At 40.2% G+C, this 22,678-nt stretch overlaps 1 protein-coding gene across 2 annotated transcripts in view; it reads left to right on the top strand.

Moving 5' to 3' along the window:
• Positions 1-21,070, top strand: part of srl (sarcalumenin) — a 34,237-nt gene extending 13,167 nt beyond the window's left edge. Inside the window, exons 2-7 of one of the 2 annotated variants that reach the window (XM_053673881.1) lie at positions 2,812-2,910; positions 3,229-3,324; positions 4,447-4,482; positions 17,861-17,977; positions 18,152-18,385; positions 19,376-21,070. In XM_053673881.1, the coding sequence (XP_053529856.1) occupies positions 2,812-2,910; positions 3,229-3,324; positions 4,447-4,482; positions 17,861-17,977; positions 18,152-18,385; positions 19,376-20,187 (1,394 nt within the window). In that variant the 3' untranslated portion in view covers positions 20,188-21,070. The remainder of the gene's footprint in view (positions 1-2,811; positions 2,911-3,228; positions 3,325-4,446; positions 4,483-17,860; positions 17,978-18,151; positions 18,386-19,375) is intronic. The other variant, XM_053673883.1, reaches the window with a different exon arrangement.
• The last annotated feature ends 1,608 nt before the right edge of the window (positions 21,071-22,678 follow it).

Here is a 22,678-nt window from a genome sequence, read left to right as displayed (position 1 = left end):
CCTGTGACCTGTCACATGATTATCAATCAAACAGATTTCCCCATATACTCCACATAAGTGATTGGACTCACACAGACTTTTCAAAGACTCACACCAGCATTGTGCTGTTCTCTGCCCATTTGACCATTGGCAGCTTAACGTTATCCCATTAGCCTTGTCTTGACCCTTAGCTTGTCTCTTGTTTTGAGTATTGCCTAGCCTGTTTTGCCCAGGTGGTCTTAATAAAACACCATGACAGTTTGCAGTATCTTGACTAGGTCTATAACAATTTTTGCTGTAAATGTGTTCATCATATTCTCATCATCTCATCCCCAAGATTTTGCTGTCACTAGTACTGTATCTGTAAAAGTTACCACTATGACTAGAGACTGATTTAAGATGGGGGCTTTGATTCTTTCCCCTTCCTGATGATCTCCACAGCTGGTGGTGATGGACATTACAATGGTGATTTCAAGCTCTTACCTGTACATACCACCTGTTTGGTTGCTGAATCTGTATGTCAATTTACATCTGTCAGATCTGATGTACCACCTGAGGAGGATCAAAGACAAATCCTCTTTTGTACATATTGTAAAATGTAATGAAAAACATTGTTGGATAAACTGACTGGGGAAATTCCCTACTAAATGCTGAGAGTGTCATTGAGGAACAGTATCTCAGCATTTGACATACTACTGAAATATCAGTTGTTTGCTCTGATGCAAGGAACTTGATTTGGTACTCTCCTTTCACACAGTCTAATACACTTTACTGTCAGCATCCAAAATGTATGTGTGTGTGGTGTAAGATGAATTTTAACATGCTTTACTGCCCAAGCAGATTGATGCATTATAGGATTTTTCCACCACAGACATCACTCATGAAGCATATACCACGGAATGAAATATCTGTTGATATTGATGCAATATGCCTTAGAAAGAGCATTGCCTATGGCTGGAGTTTCCACCAGTAAGCCAGGTGAGACACAACACCCTATTCTTTGCTGTCGTGCAGATTTATGGTTGTTTCCACTTTGTGTGGGTCAGGAACTCTATCTCTTCGGAGATGGTAGACCTGAATGCCACCTTTTGGGTTTAATGTACTGAATGTTCTCAGCAGAATGTAAGGCAGCACTATAGAAGAAATTTTGAAAATCAAATGCAGTAAGGCCTTTTGGATGATCAAGGAGGATAAAGACATCTGGCAAACTGTAATCAGAATTTTTTTGGTCTATATTTTCTGAGATTTTCTGAGGGAGCTAACACTCCCTAATCATGCTCTGTTCTAACAACAACTCAGTAAGGGTCTGTACAGGCCACTCAAGTTCTTCCACACCAACCATGGCAAACCATGTCTTCATGGACCTCACTTTGTGCAGGTGGAACATGTTTGGGCCAGTTTGTAATAACACTAGAAATAATAAGGTGTAATGGTCCAGTGTCCACAAACTTTTGGCCATATAGTGTACTTGATGCAAGATGAATTATTTATCGTTATTATTCAGTCAGTACCAAAACCCTATATCATATGAATATTAACACAATACTAAATTACTATGTGCAATTTATTTTATTTACCTTCTTTGATTTGGAATTATTTTCCAACATTATCTCTCACGGCCAAAGATCTATTACATGAAGGACGTAGAGAACCTTATTGAGCCACTAGGAATTATGCTAGTTCATCTTTACTTGTGGTGATTTATTTTATTTTGAAATAAATATAATCAAACTGAGAAAATCAGATTTCAATGTATGCTTAATAATGTAATGACATGGTATTGACAACTTTCAATTTATTTTAGAAATTTAAAGCACACATAATGCACTGTAAATTCGGATAGTTAATTTAAGCCAAATCAATTTCTTTAAGCCAAATACACTTAAATATAACAAGTTTGAGTAATTTTTTTGTTATATTTAAGTGTATTTGGCTGAAACAAATTGATTTATCAACTTAAAAATTGAGGTAATTAGTTTCCTCAAATTTTTTGACTTAAATGAACTTATCTGGTTTTACAGTGTGTGCATGTTAATTAAGTTACTGTTTTAGGATAAAGACTTTTGAATGCCTCTATGTACTATGTATGGAAATGTGACCACCAACCAGTTCAACCAAAGATAGCACAGTCCTCCAAATGTGGAAGTGCGAATTGGGAGGACAGAATATTTACCCCCATATTTAGCCCTTTCCATAATACCAGTGTGAAACTTGATTCCAGACAAATTATACAGTGACCATCCCTCCATGTTCATAGTCACATACAGACATTCTTAACAGGCTGACGGGTCCTCGCTGCTAGATATATTTAGAGTCGGGGTTGCTATTATCTTCATCCACTGTACAGCCTGGTGATTTGGGATAGAAGCTGTCCCAGAGGCTTTGCGGCTGTTATGAAACTAGGGAGTCCCCCAAATTCACATCCACATCCACAATACAATGAATAGTGCAACCATGGCTACTTTGTACCACTGATTGGTTTTATTTTTGGATTTGTGGAGGCTAAATATAATTTCTTTTTAAAGCCAAGGGAGCAGAATTGTATGGGTCTCATGTCACCTTGTGTGGAAGACGTTCTGTTCTACTCAGCCTCTCATAGTAATGACAATAGTGTTGCATGTTGTTCAGACCAAGCATTATTAGTTTTGCTAAATTAAAACAACCAGCGAATTAATATGCATGCTGAGTTGTGTTTTTTTTTGTTTGTTTGTTTGTTTTTTTTTTTTTACTGATATGCCCTGGGAATTGGTTTATGTGACTGGAAGAAAATGTATAGCTTCCTATATATAGGTCCTCTGTGCTATTCTAAAGTATTTTTCTTTGTGTCCTCAGCAGAGGAGGAGGAGGTATTGGATTCTGTATTGAGAGACAGATCTCACATCGATGAGACATTAAGACTGGCAGCAGAGGAGAATGCAGGAAACTATGCAGGTGAGGAGAAGGCTCATTGGTTGCACATTAGTGGCTGTTTTAAACACATAGAACCTCAACTTTTTTTTTTACTGCAAACTCAGTATCTTGAATGATGGTGCCTGTAGGAATAAAGTTATACCATTAATTAAATAATCTACATTCCCAGATTTGTATACAGAAGGTATGCATTACATGACTGTTGAGTAAAATGTATGGCACCACTCGATTTGGCAATTAAGCGGTACTCTGATTACTTCCCTATTTATGTCGGATCCTCAATCTCTCCTTAATTTAAGTATTTGCTTTGCTTTCTGTCGTCTTTTTTATTTCCTCTAGCTGCTTTGCAGAAACTGAGAATGATTTACCACAATTCCATCAGGCCTATGGAACATGCCTACAAATACAGTGAGCTCAGACAACATGAGATCTCAGGTACATCACTTGCCTGGTGTCTGGCCTCACCTCTGTCTACTGTGTGCAGTCACTGAGTCAAATGTTAAATAGGTGTCTCCATCATCCATTCGATCTTCATCACTCACAACATCATCAGTGTCCAATTAATTGATGGCCTTCTGTAGTTATTTAGTTCCAGTCTAATCAGGCTTCTATGAATTTAGTGTATTCCCTAACAACCACCTAAATTTCAATGTAATTGCTATATTGCTCTAGCAGTATTGCTGCATTGAGACCTATGTTAGCTGAACTAAAATTGCATGCCATCTTCCCAATCAGTTTTAACACCTGGCCTTCAAATTGATTAGGAAGTTTAACATGGTTTTGCAAGAAATTTATGAACATGCACTTTTATTTCAGCTAACTTTTTAGTTCAGTGTGAAATTGGTTTTAAAGTGACACATTCAGCTGACCTCCAAACACTATGGATTGTCCACTGATTTTCTTTTCCTACTAACCATACTGGTGTTAGTAAACAAATGACAACATTGTACTAGAATAATGAGATAAAGCTTGCCCCTGCTTGGTTCAGCATGGTTCCTAACCTGTGAAACTGACCCGAATATTTCGGACTGATCCAACAATGGGGGTTGGGGGGGGGCAACGAGAACAGGAATGAGAACCGAGAAGAAAAATCAGGTTAAATGGTTCGAGATTTTTAGAGAATATGAATGCCTGTGACTAAACTGTTCAAATAATTCCACAGGTAAAACATTTACACACTTGTCCATTCTAGTCAAATATGTAATTTTGTTAACAACATTTGAGAGCAGCCTACAAAATCTCACTTCTCTATGGCATCACCTTGAGACAATCCATCTGTGATTCATGATCACTGCATCTGCATTCTCCTGAATTCATTACATATTCTTCTCACTCCTGCTCCTTTCTTCCTTCCTTCCTTCCTTCCTTCCTTCTTTCTTTCTTTCTTTCTTTCTTTCTTTCTTTCTTTCTTTCTTTCTATTTCTGCCTCTTTATTTTCTCCCTCACTTTTCCTAACTTACCTGTTAATCCCAATTGCATTTTCACTGCACTACACTTGACTTTGCCTATGTTGCTCTCTTTGTCCTCTTGCTCACCTTCCCTACTTCCACTAAACAGCTTATCCAGGACGCACCCTGGGGGATTCAGCCACAGGTGGGTATGATGGGGCGTTCTTCTGCATGGCCCCTGCCTGAGTGTCTGACCCCCTGCTAGTATCGGCTGCAGTCATTCATCTTGTATGAATGCTATAGTCATAATTTCATTACACTTTGTTAGTCCTTCCAGGTACCAATGTGTGGTCACGTGGCATTTGATCATTCATTGTAAGGTGCAAAGATTTGCATAACTGGGTTTCAAGAGTCCTCTCAAATATATTTCATAAATAGTGTAATTGATGCTGATTTGAAGAAAAATTGTCATTTGAGTAGTTTAAGTAGAAATTTATTAACCCTCTATGGGTTAATTTGATGGTTGTGTTTTTCAAGTAATACATATTCAATAAACTATATACTAAAAATACGCAAACTAATAAACAGAATACATAAACAATCATTAAAAACGTTGCTGTACTGGAATACTATCAAGTAAATTTTAATGCTCTTTCCTGTACACTAACCTGCAGAACAAGTTTACAAGCACTCTGAAAGGCTCAGTGTACTTCTGAGGTTGATGGTAACTAGCTAACTGACTAGCTAGCTAACATTAATCTATAGTATAGTCTATAGTATAATGCTCTGGGTTAAGCTGTCTCTGGCCATAGTTCTTTTGGGCATGAAGACATAGTATGTATCTGAGTTGTCATATGGCATATATTTAAAATTTGTGCCTATTTGAACCAAAGAGTTCTGATTGAATTGCTGTTAATTATTAATACAAGATTGTTAGGGCAACTCATAGCAGCTCAGTATCATATTTCTTTTTTCATTTTTAACAAAAATCCTATGCTAATTGACTGTTTAATTGACTGACTTGTATTAAAACTTATTTAATAAAACGGTAATCTATTAAATTAATATTTAATTAGTGATGTATTATTCATTTAATAATGCACTCATTTATTAAATATTTTTCACTTATTTCTTAGTAGAAAAGTACAACCTTAGTATGCTTTTAGCACCACTTGAGTAGAGAAAAGAGGCTTATCTTTTCATGTTCATTGTAGGGGCTTTTATAGAGTTTGATTACTTCTGGGGCACAGCTCCCGCAAGAATTTTACAAAAGTACTTTAACATATGTATGGGAGCTGGGGCATGTGCACTCTGTTCAAAAGAAGAAATTATTCTTATTATTAGGGCCCAAGCCCTGAAAGGGCAAATGTCCTATTGTTTTCCTTAGGATACTTCTTCTTCTTTTTCCTTTTCTTCTTCTTCTTCTTATTCAAGGTTTTGGGGGCTTTTGTGGCCCTTAACATGCTCAAAAACCTTTGAAAGCCCATTAGGGGCAGGCCAAAGTTGGTACACGGGCGTGACAGGGGGGCTCTACAGTGCCCCCTTGAACGCAATCTGAATTCTTAGATACATACTAGCACATATATGTACGAAATTCGGTGCACATGTAGATCTGCACATACAGATAAACATCTGTGCTGTATGTCGTTAGCTCTGTACAACCAGAAGTCAGCTATTTAGGGGTGTTTGAAAAATGCATGCTCTGGAATTTGATATACTCTTCCTAAGGAATTCATTAATTGCCACCAAACTCGGTCAGCAGGAAGTCAAGACATTGAAGATGCTAAATTACAAGCGGATTTTTGATTTCTCGAACGGTTTGGCCGTAGCATTGAAACAAATTTATGGCAAGAAAAGGGAAACAGGATGTGTGTTATAACTTTTGCATTGACTGGATGAAACTTCAGCTGTTTGTTCGTTGAAGGAGGCTGATCACATTAATGCAACTCTGGCATCCTTCTGTCTTCAGGAGACGATGGTGTAGCATCTGTTTTGGGTGAATTTATTTGCACCTTCTCGAGTGGCTGTACAAGCCAACCAGTGAGTTCCAGTCCCGGTTGCAATTGCCGCAGACAAATTGAGTCTCATGCTGTGGCTGAAATTGTAGCACCTTCCTCCTGTCTCTCCTGTCTTTCTCAGCAAGGTGCTTAAACCTGTCCTTCTCCCCTTTCTGAGTGCCCCGTCTAACGGCAAAACACCAGGCTATACGGTCTTCAGTGCTGGATTCCCACGAACCAGGGTTGATGCCGCATAATCTCATGTCCTTCTTGCAGACATTTTTGAACCGCAGTCGGGGGTGTCCAATTAGCCGTGAACCCTCAGCCAGCTCACCATACAGAAGATCTTTTGGAATGCAACCTGGACCCATTCTTCTAACGTGGCCAAGCCAACAGAGACGCTTTTCACAGAGGATGGCAAACATGCTGCTCGTGTTGGCGCGTTCCAGAACTTCTGTATCGGGTACCCTATCCTGCCACTGTACATGGAGGATGCGTCGCAGGCACCTCAGGTAAATGCTGTTGAGCTTCCTCTCATGCCTAGCGTAGGTTGTCCAAGTCTCACTATCATAGAAGAGTGTACTTAAAATGCAGGCCAGATAGACACCCAGCTTGGTTTTCACAGTAATATTGGAGTTTTGCCACCCCCTGTGATTTAGTCTGGCCATGACTCCTGCAGCCTTGGCAATCCTATGATTTACCTCTGCATCGATAAAGAGTGAACAGGATATAGTCGAACCGAGGTAGATGAAGCTCTCCACAGCCTCGAGGTTGTATCCATCTATGGCAATGCTGGGAGGATGATCTGTGCTCTGAGCCATGACGTTGTTCTTCTTGAGGCTAATGGTCAGCCCAAACTCCTTGCAGGCGTGAGAGAGGCGACTGACAAGCTGCTGCAAACCTTCCTCCATATGTGAGATCAGGGCCGTGTCGTTGGCAAAAAGCATCACACGCAGGACTAACTCAATGACTTTGGTCTTAGCACGAAGGCGGGGGATGTTGAAGAGCTTGCCGTCAGACCTGGTGTGTATGTAGACTCCCTCACTGCAGTCTCTGAAGGCATATTGGCGGAGCATGGAGAAGAAGGTACCAAAAAGTGTGGGCGCAAGGACACAACCTTGTTTCACTCCGCTGCTAAGCGGAGAAGCGTCAGATCTTGCACCATTGAAGCAGACTGTGCTGTGCATGTTCTCATGGATTGCAGTGATGACTGCCAGAAGTTGTGGTGGACAACCGATCTTTTTTAGTTTGAAAAGTCCACTCCAGCTAACCAGGTCAAACGCCTTGGTCAAATCAATGAAGGCGATAAAGAGGGGCATCTGCTGCTCTTGACATTTCTCCTGAAGCTGGCGTAGTGAGAATATCATGTCTACAGTTGACTGGCCAGCTCGGAAGCCACACTGAGATTCTGAGTAGACTCGAGAGGCTAGGATCTGCAGACGTGTCAGGACAACCCGGCAAACACCTTTCCAACGACGCTCAGTAGGGAGATGCCCTGATAGCTGTTGTAATCACTGCGGTCCCCTTTGATGTCATGCGGGATATATCCATGTTCCAAACACAAGCATAGAAGTTTGTGCAGGGGCTGGAATAGTGCAGGTTTCCCGCTTTTCAAGATTTCTGACGGGTTAACGTCGCTCCCTGGAGCTGTTCTGAGCACTTCCATGTTTGGCATTGTGTCTAACTCCTCCATGGCTGGTAGGTCTGGGATGACATCCAGGGCAGTCTTTGTAACAACGTTCTGGGCTGCGTACAACTCGAGGTAAAGTTCAATCCAGCACTGCAGTTGCTTCCCCTGATCTGTGATGACTTCTCTTGTCTTGGACTTGAGTGGCGCAGTCTTGACGATAGAGGGTCCAGTTGCCTTCTTGATACCTTCATACATCGCTCTTGCGTCCCTGGTATCGACAGCTGCCTGTATACTGCTGCAGAGATTCAGCCAGTAGATGTTTGCGCAGTGCCGGGCAGTCTGCTGGGCATTTCTTCTAGCAACCCTGAGGGCTTCCAATATACTGGGGTTAGGTGCAGCCTTGAAAGCCAGAAGAGCTTTCCTCTTCGCATTGGTTACAGGCTCCATATCCTCCCAGTGGGCTTCGTACCAGTCGGCACTTTTCTGTTCCTTCTTACCGTTAGCGTTAATTGTTGAGTTATACACAGCTTCATGGATGTGCGTCCATTTGGAGTCAACAGTACCGTCAGGTGACTTCTCAGCGAGGGCTTCCTGCAGCTTACTGATGTACCGCTCAGATTTTTCTGGATTGTTTATACAGCAGGTGTTGATGCGAGGGCGAGCTTTCTTCTTGGAATGTTGCAGTTTCTTTGGCAATACACGCACCTGGCTAGCTACCAGGGAGTGATCAGTGTTGCAATCTGCACTGTGATAGCTGCGGGTGAAGAGAACGCTTGCAAGGTCCACACGCCTGGTGATGACTAAATCTAACTGGTACCAATGGCAGGAGCATGGGTGCCTCCAAGACACCTTGTGAATCTCCTTACACTTGAAGAAGGTGTTTGTGATGCAGAGGCCATGGAAGCAGCACAATTCTAGCCGTCGCTGACCAATCTCGTTGATCTTTCCACATCCGTGAGAACCAAGGCAGGTGGGCCAGACCTCATGATCAGCTACCACCCTAGCATTAAAGTCCCCAAGCAGATAAAGGCTTTCAGTATCATGGAAATCACTACATGTGAGGCCTTGTAGAACTGGTCCTTTTCATCTGGAGTTGAGCATAGTGTCGGGGCGTATGCACTGATGATGTTGGCTGGGCCCGAGTCTGTAGACAAACAGAGGGAGAGGATTCTTTCTGTGCCTGATGACGGTGGCTCGATGAAGGGGACAAACGAGTTTTTCACAGCGAATCCAACACCATGCTGACGTGATTCTTGCCACCAACAACATCACAGGAGTTGCTGGGACAAGACTACATTTGGCCTTGAACTGCCTTCGGGACTCTGGCTCCTGACATTAGTGCAACTATTGTGAGTCAAAGTCATAGCGCCACCAACTGGCAGCAGGAAGTGTGTAACTTTTCAAAATGCTTTGAAATGACACTCTTATTTTAACGCAATTTGCTTGAAACTTCATCGGAATAATTTCAAAACATGGTAGACGTAGACCTGTGATAGTATTCTTGATATCTTAAATACTGTTGCCATGGCACTGCATCAAACTTTAATAATATTCTTGGGTGTTTTTGAGGCTCTTAGCATGCTTCAAATTATATGAAACTCGACACACACATCAGAGTTGTCAGCTGTTATACACTGGCAAAGCCTTAGAAATGGTCGTGAACAGGGAGCTCTGTAGCACTACCTTTTGACAAAAATGGGGGGGTTAGTTTTACCTACAGTCACCAAACTCAGTACATGTATTGTTCTCATCTTTCAATTGACAACTTTCAAATGACAGTCATTAGCTCTGCCCAACAGGAAGTCGGCCATTTAGGATTTAATGTTTTTTTGTTTTTTTTAAATTCAAGGCTCTGAACTTTTAAATGCTCCTCATAGGGCGTGTGGTGTGATTGTAACCCAACATGGACAAAAGTATGGCAAGCCATTGAAGATGCTTTTTTTTAAAGATTTTTGATATCTTGAACGATTTTGCCATGGCGAGGCAATTAATTTATTACAAAAAATGGGAAACACGAAGTGTCTCATATATTCTGCATGCAATGAGTGATTTAGATCAAACTTGAGCTGTATGTTTGGTCACAAGGCCTGATCAAATAGATGTGGCTACTGTGTGTCATGTTCATAATGCCACCAACTGGCAGCAGATAGTGTGTCACTTAAAATTGACCTTTAAATAGTCTGAAAGTTTGAAAACTTACGAAACGTGGTAAACACATCAGTACTGTGTCATATCAAAAATGTATGTAGTGTTTAGGCTTGATTTTGGTTTGTTTAAAAAAAATGCATGCTCTGGATTTTTAAATACTCATCCTAGGGGATTTATGTGACAGGCACCAAACACGGCCAACATCATGCCAAGACACTGAAGATGCTATATTGTGAACGGATTTTTTTTATATAATAAACGGTGTTGACATGGCGAGGTGATAAACTTATGCAATAAAAATGAGATATAGGAAGAGATAAGATAACATTTATTGATACCACACTGAGGAAATTCCCTTGTTACAGCAGCTCAATTACACAAAAAACAGATAGGAAAGAATACACATTAAATAGGAATAGAATTAAAATAAAGTATCTAAAAATATATATACAATAGGAATAGAAAAATAAGAATTAGAGTAGTAAAACAAATAATAATAATGGTAATATGTACACCATGGACACCTCAATGTATGTACAGATGAAAACAAATTTGAATATATACAACAAATAATAATAATAATGTGTGGGTTGATGATGCAAAAAAACAGCTAGCAATGCTACATTATGTTGTTGTTGCATTAAAGAGTCTGACTGCTGGAGGGATGAAGGACCTGCAGTAGCACTCTTTCTTGCACTGAGGGTGCAGCAGTCTGCTGCTGAAGGAGCTGCTCAGGGACCCCAGTATCTCATACAGGGTGTGAGAGGAATTGCTCATGATAGACGCCATCTTAGCTAACATCCTCCTCTCCCCCATCACCTCTATGCTGTCCAGAGGGTAGACCAGGACAGAGCTAGCCCTCTTAACCAGTTTTTTGAGACGTTTCCTGTCCCTCTCTGTGCTCCCAACTCCCCAGGAAACTACTGGAGATAAGCTAGCAGATGCTACAACAGTGTCATAGAAAGTTTTAAGCAGGGTCCTGCACACACCAAAAGACCTCAGTCTCCTCAGCAGGTGGAGACGACTTTTTTGTACAGAACATCTGTGTTTGTGGACCAGTCCAGTTTATTGTTGAGGTGAACACCCAGGAATTTATATGTCTCCACCCTCTCGATGTCAATAACCTGGATGCTCACCGGCATTGACCGGGTTGGCCTCCTATGGAGGTCAACTACCATCTCCTCTGTCTTGCTAGCGTTGAGGCAGAGGTGGTTTAATTCACACCAGTTGACAAAGTCAGCGATGACCTCCCGGAATTCCTGATCACTCTCCTCTGATACTCGTCCAACAATGACCATATCATCAGAGAACTTCTGCATGTGGAAGCTGTTAGTGTTATGCCTGAAGTCCGCTGTGTACAGGGGGAAGAGAAATGGAGCAAGCACTGTACCCTACGGTGCTCCCATGCTGCTGACAACCACATCAGACATACAGTCCTGGAGCCTCACATACTGTGGTCTGTCAGTGAGAGAGTTGGTGATCCATGCAGCCAGGTGGTGGTCAACTCCAGCTCCCAAAAGCTTCCCCCTAAGTAGTGATGGCTGAATTGTGTTGAAAGCACTGGAAAATTAAAAAAAAAAAAAAAAACATGATCCTCACAATGCTCCCAGTATTCTCAAGATATAGAAGTGATTTATGCATCAAATAAATAATGGCGTCCTTAACCCCCATGTCTGGTCGGTAAGCAAACTGTAGGGGATCTAGCTCTGAGCTCACTAGGGTCCGCAGCTGTCACAGTACAATCCTCTCCATGGACTTCATCAGGTGTGAAGTTAAGGCTACCGGTCTGAAGTGGTTTGTCTCACTCAGATGCGCAATTTTGGGTACTGGAACCACACAGGAAGTCTTCCTCAGTACTGGAACTTGCGCTAGTCTCAGGCTCAGATTAAAGATGTGCAGGATGACATCACTGAGCTTATCTGCACAGTCTTTAAGCAGTCTGGAGCTGATTCCATCCGGGCCTGGGGCCTTTCTTGCCTTGGTCTTCTTTAGTTCCTTCTTCACCTGATTGAGTGTCAGAGAGAGACTGCAGGGGGGAGTTATTGGCGATCCCTGATGAGTGGTATGGGGGAGGGGTGTGAAACCTCCTCAAGTGAGGGATGGTGAGCAGTGGAAAGGTGTGAGCTGTTTAATGCTGATATCTCAGAAGCTCTGAGGTGTGAGTTGGACGTTGCCGATATTCCTGGAGCCCTGGGGGTGGAGGAGGGGTGCCTAATGGCCCAAGACGGAAATGTTGGGTCGCTGACAGGTCTGAGGTCTGGTCGGAGGGGGGAGGAGGTGGAGCCAAATCAAATCTATTAAAAAACAGATTTAATTAATTTGCCCTGTCACAGTCGCCGGATACAAGGCCCCTCCCATTGTCTTTGTTCTGACCTGAATTTTTTTGGATAAAAGGGCTATATAAGTGCAGACCATTTGAAATTGTTTTCAGTCCCTCCTTCATGTTGTTCTGTTGAAGGTGCTCCTCCAACTTTTTTCTGTAGCTGTCTTTTCCTTTCCTTATCTCCCCTCTGAGCTGTTTTTGAACCCTCATCAGCTTTGTCCCCCAATCTGAACAGTCTCTTTTTCTCCTTTAACAGAGCTTTGAGCTCTGGAGTCACCCAGGGTTTGTTGTTGGAAAAACACAGAACCTTCTTCTTAGGCGTGGTGTTCTCCACACAGAAATTAATGTAGTCCGTTACACAGTGAGTGAGACTGTCAATGTCCTCTCCATGCAAACTACAGAGCATTTCCCAGTCTGTAGACTCAGTGCCTCACTGGTCTCCTCAGACCATTTTCTCACATACCTTATGATTGGAGGTTGTTTATTCACCAAACATATGTAGACAGACAGCAGATGGTCCAAGTTGCGATCTGAGCGGCCAAACGGGGGAAGGGGTGAAGAACTGCATGCATCTTTTGTGTTTGCATACAGCAGAGCCAATGTTTTAGTGCCCCTAGTGTGGCATTTAACATGCTGTGTGAAGGTAGGGAGAGTTGAGGACAGGGACGCATGATTAAAGTCCCCAGAGATGAGAAGGAGGGACTGTGGGTGCGATGTCTGCAGCTGTGACACAACAGTGTGAAGCTAGCTAACTGCTAGCAACTCAATATCCTTAGTGCACCGCTGCTCTTTAATCCTGATATGCCCAGGTTTACACCCACAAACATCGCTATTCCCCCACCCTTCCTCTTGCCGCTCTCCTTTGCTATCTGTCCGCTCTCACAAGTTGAAATCCGTCTAGTGTAACCAGTGAATCCGTACAGAGATCATTCAACCACGTCTCCGTGAAGCACATGATGCTACACTCCCGGTACTTCCTCTGCAGCCTGGTTAGCGCCGTTAGCTCTTCCATCTTACTGGAGCGAGATCTCACATTCCCCATAATAATGGACGGAATGAATGGTTTGTACCATTTTTTTCTCTCCCAGTGTTTAAGTCCAGCTCTACTTCCCCTTCTCCTTCTCCTAATTTCCTCGGGGATCACCGGTCTTTCTGTAGGAAGTATCCTGGTGTTGCTCAGTGCTAACAGCTGCTCCCTAGTGTAAACAATAGAGCCGTGGCCAAAAGGGACTCCCAGTGCGGAGTGGTACAGTCCAACAAACAAAAAAATAAATATTGCTAACCTCCATAATTGTGTATCCGTATCTGCAAACGCAACACTGAGGATTAAAAAAAAAATACATGAAAAAAAATTTAAAAAATACATGAATAAAGTACAAAAAACAAGGGAAATATACTAAACTTAGCCGAAAAATAGCAGAGCTGCTGCAACTGGCTGCCACTCGTGCGGCGCCTATGCCTTACCTCATATCTTTGAAAAAGCTCAGATCTTTGGTTTGCATGGTTTAGTTTGGTATTGGGGACTGAACACTTGGACGTGACTAATGTGGGGCACGGTCACAGTGCCACCGTCCTGAAGATATCTACATGTCAATTCAGTTATAGTCATAGTGCCACCTACTGGCAACAGCCATTTCCAGGCATCGTACTTTAACAAACTCCTCCTAGAGATTTCATCAAATCAACATATAACATATTTGGTCAGTCTAATCTACAGGCCTTGTAGATGCTAAATTGCAAAGCTTTTGAGTTTTCACTGCACGGTGTGACCATGGCGGTCTGACAAATTTCAATGTTTCACCATGAAACAGGAAGTTGTTGTAACTCAAACATACAATGTCCAGTTTGCTCCAAACTTCACAAGTTTCATAACAGTCCCGCCCTGAAGACATCTACATACCAAAATTCAGTTATAGTCACAGTGCTACCTACTGCCAACAAGAAATTACATGTTTTACATCGTGATACACCCCTAACAACATATAAGTGCTAAAAAAAAATGGAATGGCGTTCCCCTGGCAGAGCAGAGCCAATGTGCTCACGGTTGCGAGGGCCCATTCATCGTTGCTTGCAGCTTTAATTATTATTATATTTTTGGTCATCCCTAATCAAATACATCTGAAAAATCAAACTAAAGTCTTCAGGATTACTTAAAAATTAGAGGCAGGTGTGTTTGAATAGCATTGTCATGAGCAAACTAACTAACTAGCCCCCTAAATGAACAAATCACTTCAAAAAGCTTTCACTGATGATTACTAAATCACATCATTTGTTGCAGAATGCCAAATTAGAAGAGATAAGCAAGAATTCATTAGCAGTTAACAAGCTAATATTATTGATCAAATCTGTGCCAAGTTAGTTAAATCTGGAAAAGGGGATGTCCTCATTCAACTAATACAAATTCACATAATACTTATTAACACAGCAATAAACGCTACCCTGGTAGTTACCGCTCCACAGATACAATGTCATATTAAGAATTATTGTCTGACTGCAAGTCGGAGGTTTCCACAGGGAAAAGTGAAGGGAGGAGAAGCACAGCCTTCATGTTTTAAACAATTCAAATGATATAAATGATAACCTTCAATGAATAGGAAAACCTTAATTGAGATGTATCTACTGTAATCTACCTCATCAGACAATGGTTTATCAGGAAAATTTTACTGGGGCACAGCTAAATTTTAACGGGGGGTGCACTTGGTTCATTGTAGTAAGCCGAGGCATATCTACAGGGCAGACAAGGCAGGTAATTGCCTTGGCCCTCACACACTGAGAGGGCCCTGAGGGCTGATAATTTAAATAATCAGAAATTTTCATCTTAATATAATGTGCAGCAACATCTCAGCAACTCCCTTAAAGGGATCCCTTTGTGGGATGCTATCACATCTGAGGACTCGTTTATGCTCCTGTGTCACCCCTTTACACTCAAGTAGCATGAGCTTTAATTCCTGAAAATGAATATGAAAAACTAACCTTGCAGCCAGAAGCACAAGGGAAAATTAGAGGAGGTGGAAAAGAGGAAACAGGACAGTTGAAAGTGATGGAGATAATGATGAATAAATAAAGGATAATTAAAGACAAACAAATCCACATCTATATATCCAGTTTCTGTTTTATTTCACCTTATTATATGAATTAGTTGAATTATTGGTAATAGTATTTTATTGGTAATAGCATTTTATTCAGGGAGCAGATGGGTGGGGGGTGGGGTGGGGGGTTAAGACCATGTTCATCAACTGTAGTGTAGCTCCTTTTTTTATTCTTTTCTCTACATTCTGATGGTTGTTTTCAATAAAGAAATTTAATCTTTAAAACGCGCATCTACTGCGATTCCTTCATGGAAGTAAAGGGTCACAACAATATCTCTGGATAATACGTATACATAATAAAAACTTTTATTTAAAAAAAAAAAAAGCATTTATAACAGCATTTATTTTGCTTGGCACCCCCACATTTAGTTAGGCCACCAAGTTAGCCTCTGGTAGTAAGGGGCTATATATGTATGATAGGTAGCCAGTTCTCTAAGGCTCGAAAGGGTGGATCTGAATACTTAAGAAGAAATTAATACCACCAAGGTGCACCACTGCACACCACAACCACTGCGTCTTTTCATCAAGTGACCCTGATCCCGTTCTAATTTCCAACATTTTTAATTGTAATATTAGTATTTATATATTATTTTATACCTACTGTGCTGCATTGAGAGTTGTGAGAAATGAATATCAGACAGATGGGGTGGGGTTTGTATGTTCTCCCTGTGCTTTGGGGGTTTCCTCTGAGCACTCCGGTTTCCTCAGCAAGTCCAAAGGCTGAGTGGCATTTCCAAATTGTCTATAGTGTACGAATTGCCATGTGATTGTGAACTGCTATGGGTTTTTGTGCCGAGTTCTCTGGGATAGGCTCCAGGCTCCCCTATGTAGGATAAGCGGTATAGAAAATAGTTGGTTGGATGGAATTAGGAACTCCACCTAGCCCTACTTAAAGTGAGCTGGAAACACTGCTGTACTGAGAGATCCACACAAGAAAAATCTTGCAACCTCAGCGGCTTGAAATGCATGTATCTGATAGGACTGCCCAGAAAATCAACTTTGGCTGGTTGAGCAGTGTTCCAAGATGCTCATATTTAGTATAACCGCACATTATACTACATTACTATGGGACATTTCACTGTATCACTCTGCTCATCTGTGTTTGCCACATAAAATTCCACTTCCAAGTTTGAAATTACTCCTACTGTAGTGTTAGTGACATCATCATTGGACATGGCAAATAAGAACTTTTCAGGAATATAACTTTTGACTTAAAATATATAAAAAATAAATAAAAATATAATAACGCTCATGAAAATGAAATAGAAGGAAGGATACCAATTTCACTGGAAGCACCTTTAACAGGAGTGTACAAGTTAGTGTGAGCTAGCCTACCAGCTAGCTGGTATGCTATAAAGTGAGTGCGGCTTCTTCAGGATCTGTTTTTGCTAGCGGAGCAAAAATAAAGAGAACATTTAGCGATATTGTGTCTGAAAGGTCACTCCATATTAATTTCTTGTTTATAGAACTGTTTCATAAAAGCAACATTGCACTTGTGCGGTTATACTGCATAGTTGTGATTATTTATGGCAAATCACAGCCATGCTGATATTCAGTATAACCACACTTTTGCTTGAGCGATATTGCTTAATTGAATGGAATTGAATTGAAGTGAATTGAATTTAACTGAACTGAACTAAGTTTAAAACAAGGGACTTTCCCCCACATAATACAGACTTACAGTAACTCTAAACATGGCCACCAACTTATTTTTTATAGATAAATACCCTAAGTATTTCTTAATTGATTAATTAGTAGATGTATAATTTTGTTTTTATGCAGAAGTATTTTATGAAAAAAAAAGGGAATTAATGACAAAAAAAACTATAGAATGTATTGCTGGATTTTTCAATATTAAAACAAAGTCTAACTATAGCTTGTAAGAGAAAAAAGGCTTATGTTGTCTGTTTTGCCATAATGATGCTTTGCTAATATAGTGTGTTTGGAGTGTTGTATTACTGGCTAGAGATTAATTCCATCTAAACCTAGCAGTTGAACGTAGCAGAGGATATACAAAATGTTTACTGCTGTTTCTCTACTTTTGATGAATACCACTGTTAATACACTGAGGCAAGCACTGCATGAGGGTCTGTGTGTTATCTGTGGCCCTGTGCATATTGCCTGATTTGTCTATTGCCTGATATGAGTTGCCAAATCTTTCATTGTGGAGTTTAGGTGTCAATAAGGATTCAATAAAATCCTATATACTATATAACTACAGTATGCCCTTTGACAGTATATTTTTAAAAGAATGACTAGTTAATGAGCTTTTAAAATATTTAATTTTGTATTCTGAGCACAACATGAGTGAATTTGAGTTGAAGAGGTCCAGAGGTACATAGAGCTCTAGTCTTTAATTTTTTCTTTTTTTTAAATCTACCTCTGTCTCACTGCAGATGGAGAGATAACTTCCAAACCCATGGTCCTGTTCCTTGGCCCCTGGAGTGTGGGGAAATCCTCTATGATAAACTATTTGTTGGGGCTTCAAGATACTCCTTATCAGTTATACACAGGTAGGTTCCTATCAATATTTGTATGATTATCCTACAGAACCCTTAGGTTACATGATGGTTACACAATAATCCTTCCTATTAATAATCCTTCTCACTCCTTTTTAATTTTTTTTTTTTTTTTTTTTTTTTTTTTTTTTTTTTTTTTTTTTTTTTTTTTTTTTTTTTTTTTAACAGGCGCTGAGCCCACTACCTCTGAGTTCACTGTGATCATGCATGGTGACAAAGTCCGGTCTGTAGAGGGCATTGTAATGGCTGCTGATAGCTCTCGCTCCTTCTCTCCCCTGGAGAAATTTGGCCAGAATTTTCTGGAGAAGCTGATTGGTATTGAGATGCCTCACAAGCTCCTGGAACGTGTCACATTTGTGGATACACCAGGAATCATTGAGAACCGCAAACAGCAGGAGAGAGGTAAAATCATAAGGAGTAGTCACAAGATTTTATGATGAAGCAACATGCAATCAAAGCATGTTACACCACATAGTTCCCAAATGACATGATATGACTACAGTGGATCATATATTTGGTATAATTATTTTCTTATAGCATATTTCATAGTTATAAAAGAAAAAAAAAACAGCAAAAGTTTGGTGGCATGGTGGAGTAGCTCCAGGGTCCATGGTTCAATCCTGTGCTCAGGTGATCGTCTGTGTGGAGTTTTGCGTGGTCTCCCATGGTCTCCCAAAATATCAATATTGCTTTAGTTCAGTTTTCTCCAACTTCCTGAAAACATGCCAGTAGGTGGATTGGATAAGATAAATTCCCCTGTTTCCACCTCATGTTTCCACCTCATGTCAAGTGTTCCTGGGGTATGCTCCACAACTCTGACAAGTATAAATAGGTTACTGAAAGTGAGTGAGGAAGAAAGGTAAATAAAAACTTTTTTAAAGGAAGGAAAGTGGAACCCGATGTCCTGTGGAGTTTTATGACTTAAATACCAAAAGCAGCCTTATAAATTTGTACATAACAAGCCAATATTAGATCTTCAGAAACACAAGGAAATAATCTTGTTTGTGATAGTGTAGCATCTGTAATATGTTTATGTAAATGTTTTTAAGCATTGTAAGCATTTTAGCTGCTACATACTGTAAATGGTAAATGGTCTGCACTTATATAACGCCTTTTAACCTTAGCGGTTCTACAAAGCGCTTTACACTTTTTCTCATTCACCCATTCATACATACGCTCACACACCAATGCAAGGTTCCTTTATGTCTTGCGGTGTAAGGATGTAACTAATCATTTCAATATCAAAGTTGAAAAATCAGTCCCCTTAGTGACATTATCCCATGGTGATCAAAAATTTTGACTGGTACGATTAAATAGGCCATTCAGGACCAGTTGTATTCTATAGAATTATATTTACATATAATTTTAACATTTTCACACCCTTTTCCACAGGGTATCCCTTTAATGACGTGTGCCAGTGGTTCATTGACCGTGCTGACCTAATCTTTGTGGTATTTGACCCCACTAAGTTGGATGTTGGCCTTGAGCTAGAGATGCTCTTCAGGCAACTGAAAGGTCGAGAGTCACAGATACGCATCATACTCAACAAGGCTGACAGCCTGGCCACTCAGGATCTCATGCGTGTGTATGGTGCTTTGTTCTGGAGCCTTGCACCCCTTATCAATGTGACTGAGCCCCCACGTGTGTACGTCAGCTCCTTCTGGCCCTATGACTATGCCCCTGACACCAGTGTTGAGCTCTTCAAGCGCGAGGAAATTTCTCTCCTGGAAGACTTAAACCAGGTGATTGAGAATCGCCTAGAGAATAAGATTGCCTTCATTCGTCAACATGGCATCCGTGTACGCATCCATGCCCTGCTGGTGGATCGCTATGTGCAAACATTCAAGGAGAAAATGAGCTTCTTCAGTGATCCTGAATTGGTGTTCAAGGAAATTGTGGATGACCCAGATAAGTTCTATATCTTCAAGTCTATCTTGGCCAAGACCAACGTCAGCAAGTTCGACCTGCCCAACCGTGATGCATACCGCGACTTCTTCGGCATTAACCCAGTAAATAGTTTCAAGCAGCTCTCTGCCCAGTGCTCTTATATAGGTGGCTGCCTACTGGATAAGATTGAAAGGGCCATTACCAATGATTTGCCAGGACTCTTGAGCAGCATCCACTCCAATAAGAACCCTACCCTGTCCTCTTGTGAGGCCACTGGCTGTGGAGAGAAGCCCAAGAATCGCTACCGACGAAACTGAGAGAGGAAAAATGGGAAACATTGGTAGAGCAAGAGCAGGGGGAAACAAATCCTACTCCTCCCACAGGTCCGTCTCAGAAGTTGAGGAGATCAGTTGAGGAGATGTCATCAGTTATTTTTTAGCACATTTTTTTTTTTAATTGGGGAAAAGGGCCAGGGATGGTGATATTTTGATAAAACCTTCTGTTTTAGGCACTAAATTATTGAACTGTTATAAGTTTGAAATGGAAAATTTAGAAATAGGGGAAAAATAATGGCTGATATACAAAACAACGAGTCTGATACATTCAGTATAAGCTGCATTGACTGAGTAAGATTGAAAAAAATCATAATCTTGTTGGCAGGTTTGTATGAAATCTAGAAGGTTGTGGTTTTGTAAACAAATTGTCTATAAAAAGAACATGAGCACATCAGCTCATGGTAACAACATTCTGTTTTTTCATACAGTAGGTGTTGATTTTATTTGTAGACTTGTGACTAGACTGGTATCTTTCTCATGTCATATTCTATTTGGGGAAAATCACTGTGCTGCATGTTTAGTTACAGAAGACTTTAAAGGGGCACATATTCGTACATTTTTACTTAATTTCTTTAAGCACATTTTCATAGTAAAATATATCTGCTTATAACACTATTTCCACATGAATGGAACGTGTCTTCTGGAATAGTCACTTGAATTTCATATTAGTAGTCTTTTTGTTTTCTATACATTTCAGGCATTTTTGGAGAGAAACCTCTTTTTAAAATGCTTAATTGGCTTTAGAGTATTATGTGCCCGTGTGTTTTAACTGTGCAGGTGATGTTTATTGGGAAGTGAATAAAAAATTCAGTACCATGTGAATTTCCAAGTGGAAAATGAAATAAAAGTGTTTGTGATTGTAAAACTGCCTGTTTATTTGGCATACCCAGAGACAAAGTGTTTATACCAAAGTCTCACCTGTTCTTCAGTGGATAACTTCACTTGTATACTGTAGGTTTAAAGCAAAAACAACAACATCAACAACAAAAACTCTACTGCAATCATAACAGAACCAGATAATCATAATGAACATCCTTTCAACACACTTTGTACTGTTTGACTTTATAGCATACAGTTATAGAAGAGTATCATAACTGATACTATCTGGTGTCACCCATAAGAGGATTGGTTCCTTTATAGGGTTCGTATTAGGGTTCTTCCTCATGTCATCTCAGGTTTTTCCCCCCCTTGCCACTGTCACCTCTGGCTTACTCAATACGGATCTAAAGCTATATCTGGATTCCTGTAAAGCTGTTTTTAAAAATTCTATTATTAAAAAGGAGTATATATATGAATTAATTATAAATTAATCTAATTTAATTGAACTGAAATTGGATTGGATTGAATTGGATTTAATTAAATGGAATTAAGTTAATTGAACTGAATTAAATTAACTGAAATTGCTCTTAGTAGCTTGGTTCAATCTAATCTGAACCCTGCATGTATATTATATATTACTGTTAGTCCTGTACTATTACTGTTAGTCTTGCCCTCAAGCAGGCAGGAATAAGATGCACTGAAGTGAGTAGTGGGTCTTGCTATGCTATGTGATATGCTCTGTAACTCTTTTCTCTGTACATGCAATACAAACATAATGGGTTTTTTTTTTTCAGACAATAGTTTTGTAATTAAAGTGAGCTTTTTCACAGAAATTATGTTTAAGAACATAATTTCTTGTCTTTGAGAAATGTACAACCCCAATTCTCAGAAAGTTGGGTCAGTATGGAAAATGCTAATAAAATCACAGAGGAGTGATTTGTAAATGTACTTTAACTTGTATTTTAACAAAAAATGTATAAAGACAAGGTATTTGATGTTTTACCTAATCAACTGCATAGTTTTTTGAAGATAAATGTTTATTTTGAAATTGATGCATGCAAGACGTTCCAAAAAAGTTGGGACAGGAGCAATCTAATCATAGTATATAAGGACCCTGCCAAAAAACGCCTAGTCCTTCAAGAGCAAGTATGGGTCGAGGCTCGCCAATCTGCCAACAGATGCTTCAGCAAATAATCCAACACTTTGAGAACAACATTACCCAAAGACAAACGGTAGGATTTTTTTTGGACATTTCACCTTCTACAGTGCACAACATAATGAAAAGATTCAAGGAATCTGGTAAAATCTTGGTGCATAATGGGCAAGGCCGAAAACCACTTGTAGGGAAAATTAGCTGTTTGGGTTAAATTGTTGCATTCTCCACCATTATTTGTAACAAAAATTAGTTGTTTAGATTGAGCTACCTGTATTCTTCACCAAATATTCAGGAGAGACTAGCAGATAAGGGACTAGCTTGAAAGGGGAAATTTGGCTAATTTAGTTTTGATCAACTATTCTTCCAGTGATAAGTTTAACTTAGCGTATTCATTAATTATGCATTAGATATTAGCTTTGTGGGCACCGGCAATAATAATATAATAAAATACAGTGAAACATTATTTGAAGAGCATGTAGCAAGATCGATAATTCAAGG

Source organism: Ictalurus punctatus, chromosome 2 (assembly GCF_001660625.3).
Source record: "Ictalurus punctatus breed USDA103 chromosome 2, Coco_2.0, whole genome shotgun sequence".
Taxonomy (NCBI): domain Eukaryota; kingdom Metazoa; phylum Chordata; class Actinopteri; order Siluriformes; family Ictaluridae; genus Ictalurus; species Ictalurus punctatus.
Note: the sequence above shows the minus strand (reverse complement) of the source record. Positions and strands in the feature narration are given on the sequence as shown.